Raw genomic sequence first — 4,262 nt, forward strand, 5'->3', positions numbered from 1 at the left:
TCCTGCTGACCATGTTTCCTGTGTATAACTGGGGTCGTAAAGAAAGGTTAATAAAGGGTGGATGAGAGAAGGGGAAAGTAACCTACTCGTATGCGGGTTACTGTAGCCTGCAGATCCAACTAAGACACCGCGCCCTGTGTGGACAGCAGCTTACACTGCCCGAGTAGCCGGGCGGACGTTGTCCTGAGTTGAGTCATTACTCAGAAGTCCGTGCGGTGTTCCTCCCTTATTTGCAGGGGTTATGTTCCAAGACCCCCTTCCGTCCCTCATGGATGTCTGAAACTACAGATAGTTCTGAATCCTGTCTAGATGTACCATTTTTAAAAATCTCATAATCAAGGTAGCTACTAAGTGACTAACACACCTATGTAGCATGGATACATTGGACAAAGGGATGATTCACAAATTTCATTTCATTACTCGTAACGGTGCACAGTTTAAAACTCAGGAATCATCTATTTCTAGAATGTGCCACTTAGCATTATTTGGACCATGGTTAACTGCTGGTAAATGAAGCTGCAGAAAGCAACCCTCAGGTAAAGCTCCTGATGCCCACTTCAGGCAGTGTGGGACCCAGGCACCAGCATTTTTAAACACGCCATAGTATCTTGACCTCTCAGGGATCAGGCCAACTTAAGAGTCCTGGCCGTGGGAAACCGTGGGTTCTGCCCGGATGAGGACCAGCATGACAATTGCATATCCAAGACTTAGCTGGAAAAAAGGTAGGCAGAATTTAACCAGGTGTGACACCAGGCCAGGGCTGGTACCACACTAACATGGCGGGCAGGGGAGTTTGGTGAGCTCACTGCATGAGATGTTAGCTGGCTCACAGAAAGACTGGTAGCAGGAGAAAATAAGAGAAGGGGAGGTTTTAGCTGTGATAACGGCTTTGGTTTCTTCCTTCTTTTCTTCCCCAACATAATGTGGGACTTATTTCTAGGGAAGAAGCATGGCTCACACGGTCGCCCGTGTATCTGGGGAGAGACCTTCAATGACTATAAAAATAAGCACCTGTCTTATTCTCCAGTTGCTTTCCAGCTAATGTTGCTCTCCTTTCTTTTGCCAGTTGCCAGAGGCTCCACCCTCTGAGGAGGAAGAACAGGAAGCCTGGGTGAACGCTTTGCTTGGAAGAATATTTTGGGACTTCTTGGGAGAGAAATACTGGTCTGATCTGGTGTCTAAGAAGATCCAAATGAAACTCAGCAAAATAAAGGTATCATTTTCCATACAGAAGGTTTTTAATTCTCCATACTTCTTAATGAAAGGTCCATACCTTTATGTCCTAAGGGAAAAATAACTTGGTTTAAGCATAGAAAAACACATCAGACCCTGGTCACAGACTGACCTTGATCTTCTGACTATTTCTGAGGACTTTGTGAACATTTCTACTTACTTTTTTCTTGGGGTACTCTCACTACAGAGTGGATACTCTAGATGGTAGTCTAGAATTGGGTTTGGGAATATGCGAGTTCTTGTGACTCACATATCACTCCCAATCTGAACTTCTTTCTTTTTATTTTAAGAGATTTTTGTTATAGGGCATGTGCGCTCATCAGACAGACAGAGAGAGAGAGAGAGGAAGTGAGATGTCAGCCCCCGAGGGTATGGCCACACTGTGGTCCTTTCTCTTTCATTCTCTTGGGATTTGGGACTCGCACACATGTGCACCCAGATAAGGTTTAGGCCGCCAAGTCTGGGACTCAAACTGTGGTTGACCACGTGGGAGTCCAGCACCTCAACCATTATGCCATCCACTGGCCCCTAATTCTGTTATCTTTAAGTTAGAAGTGATCTTAAATGGTGTGTCCAGAACCTACACAGTCACACAGTGGCCTGGTCCGCACAGCATACATTCCAGGGACAATTCTAGTCTTGAGGCCTCTTTCCCAAGCCACACTCCCTCCAAGCTGGAGAGGTAGCACTGCACTCTGCATGTGTCTGCGCTTGACCTTTACATTTTGGCCAGATGGCTCTTTATTTTCGACTCCCTCTTTGCTGAAGATATACTTCTGGTGCAAATCCAGGCCCACTTGGACGTAAGCTGGATAAGGCTTCCTCCTGTCTGCTATTAAGTGACACGTTTGCCAACCAACCTTGTTGAAATTCCATACACCTAAGGTTTTTATTTTATTTCTCTTGTTTTTTTTTTAAGAGAGATTTTTGTTATAGGGCATATGTGCTTGCCAGAGAGACAGAAAGACAGAAAGCGAGAAGTCTCCCCCCAGGGAAGATGGCTATGCCGCAATCCCTTCTCCATTTTCCTCGCAGGATCTTGGGCACGCACACACACGCATCCAGCATGTTTAAGCCACCAGGTCCGGGACTCGAACGGTCAACTACATGGGAGTCCAGCAACATAACCATTATGCCATCTGCTGGTCTCAGACCTAAGGTTTTGACCCTATGAAGACCCAGTCAAGGAAGAGGCACTTTGGTCTCCAAATCTTTGCTGAGAGCTTATATGATCAGTAGCTTAAGTCAGTGGACCTGAATTTTTTTTGGATCATAAACACCTTTGCAAAGAGGAAATCTATGGACCCTTAACCAAGAAAAGTGTACATAGACACAAAACTCCACTCACAATTTCAGAGTTTAAGGATTTCAAGTTAAGAAACTAAGCCAAGGTAAAATTAAATTAGAAGGAAAATGTGGGCATGGAGGAGCTTCGGTTTGTTTCTGTCATTTTCTGGGTAAGAACAGAGCTTTTTCTGGCTCAATCAAGCTCTGGCAAGTGCTGTCTGTCACCTATGGACCAGCGCCATCCCCTGCCCAGCTCCTGATGAAGAGGGGTGGGTATCTCCTAAACTGGAAAATTTGAGACAGAACCTGGGGCAGGGATTGGGGGGCTCTGTTGATAAGTGTCACCTGTCTGAGTTCTTGAGGTAAGTTGGGGGTTGCACCCGCTTCTACTGGCTAGTTCTGTGGGGTGTGTGGGCAGGTGGGAGGCCAGCAGCCAGCACAGAGCCCACTCAGTCTGTTCCACCTTTGGAAACACTGATGGCTTGATTTCTCAGGCCAAGGCACACAGGTGGGCGGTGCTGGCCCTGCTCTGTTCCCAGAGGCTGTCTGGGGCCCTTGAGCCCAAGGGAAGGCTGTGGTTCTTGGCAGCGTGTGATAGAAATTCAGGCATGCTTGGACACCTGAGGGGACACTGCTCCCCTGTTTGATGCATTCTAAACGGACCTGAGAGGGTGGTGGGTCCCACCCTCCTCTCAGGAGCAGGAAGTCCATGGAACCTCAGTCCTGGAGGAGCACAGTGGGTTCCCTCATCCCGGGGAAGTTGAGGGAAAGTCTTCTGCTTTCATTTTCTCCCTTTGCTGGCCATGTAGGCTTTTATAGTTCACAGACTTACACTTCTTTTGTTGTTGTTTTTGCGGTTGGAATTACTAAAAGGTTAGAATGGGGACATGCAGCCTAGGTCTGGCAGTGCCGGAGCTCAGAAGCCGGGGCTGTGCTCTCTCTCCATTGCCCACTGTGCCGTCACCCCACACATGCACCTGAGCTGCTGCCTCGCAAAGCGCCCTGCAAAACGTGGAGACCCTGGCAGCAGGACAGACAAGGCAGACTCTGCGTCTGCCACCACGTCTTCCAAAAGAACCCTTATTACCTACCACCAGACATCCAAGTACCCTGGGAGGAGCTACATGTTACACCTGGTAGTGAGTAGGTATGGTTACCTGCCCCGTCAGGAGCCAAAATGGTGACAGGAATTAAGTGGTGGCCAGAATACCCTGGGCTGCCCCTGTGACCTTGCTCTCCCTCCACCTCCTGTTTTCCCTCGGAGGCCTGAGGTATGGCGAGCTCCTTGCTGGCCTTGTCTTGCAATCTCAGGTCGTCACCATTGCACATGGTAACTCCTCGTCGTGAGAGCCATCTGGTGCATGCAGCCGGTGTCCACTGAGGGATTCACAGCAAGCTGAGGGGCTGGCTGCGACTCAGTGAGGAGGTCCTGGGATCATGTTCTGGGTCCCTCAACACACCAAGTGTGTCCACTCAGCAACGCATGTGTGATCCAGCCTGGCTGACGCTGGGTGTGGATCATGGCATGAGAACCCTGTTGGGGGGGTGCTTTTCTGTCTGTCTGTGTGTCTCCTTTCTCTCTCTCTATCTTTCTCACAGAAGACATAAATTAACTCTTTAAAAAAAAAAAAAGCAAAAAAGCAAGCTGATTTTGTGCCCCAGCAGGAGGTACGCTCTTGGCCTTGACAGGCTGCTTGAATACTGCCTCGGGGCCCTGTGGTCATGGCCTCTGGTGCATGGCG

General features: G+C 48.7%; 1 protein-coding gene across 2 annotated transcripts in view; it reads left to right on the top strand.

Annotated features, from left to right (window-relative positions):
* Positions 1–4,262, top strand: part of TEX2 (testis expressed 2) — a 102,611-nt gene that overhangs the window by 59,880 nt on the left and 38,469 nt on the right. For both annotated transcript variants that reach the window (XM_006146789.3, XM_006146790.3), the window contains exon 6: positions 1,067–1,213. In XM_006146789.3, the coding sequence (XP_006146851.1) occupies positions 1,067–1,213 (147 nt within the window). The remainder of the gene's footprint in view (positions 1–1,066; positions 1,214–4,262) is intronic.

This window comes from Tupaia chinensis, unplaced genomic scaffold (assembly GCF_000334495.1).
Source record: "Tupaia chinensis unplaced genomic scaffold, TupChi_1.0 Scaffold000187_1, whole genome shotgun sequence".
NCBI classification, from domain to species: domain Eukaryota; kingdom Metazoa; phylum Chordata; class Mammalia; order Scandentia; family Tupaiidae; genus Tupaia; species Tupaia belangeri.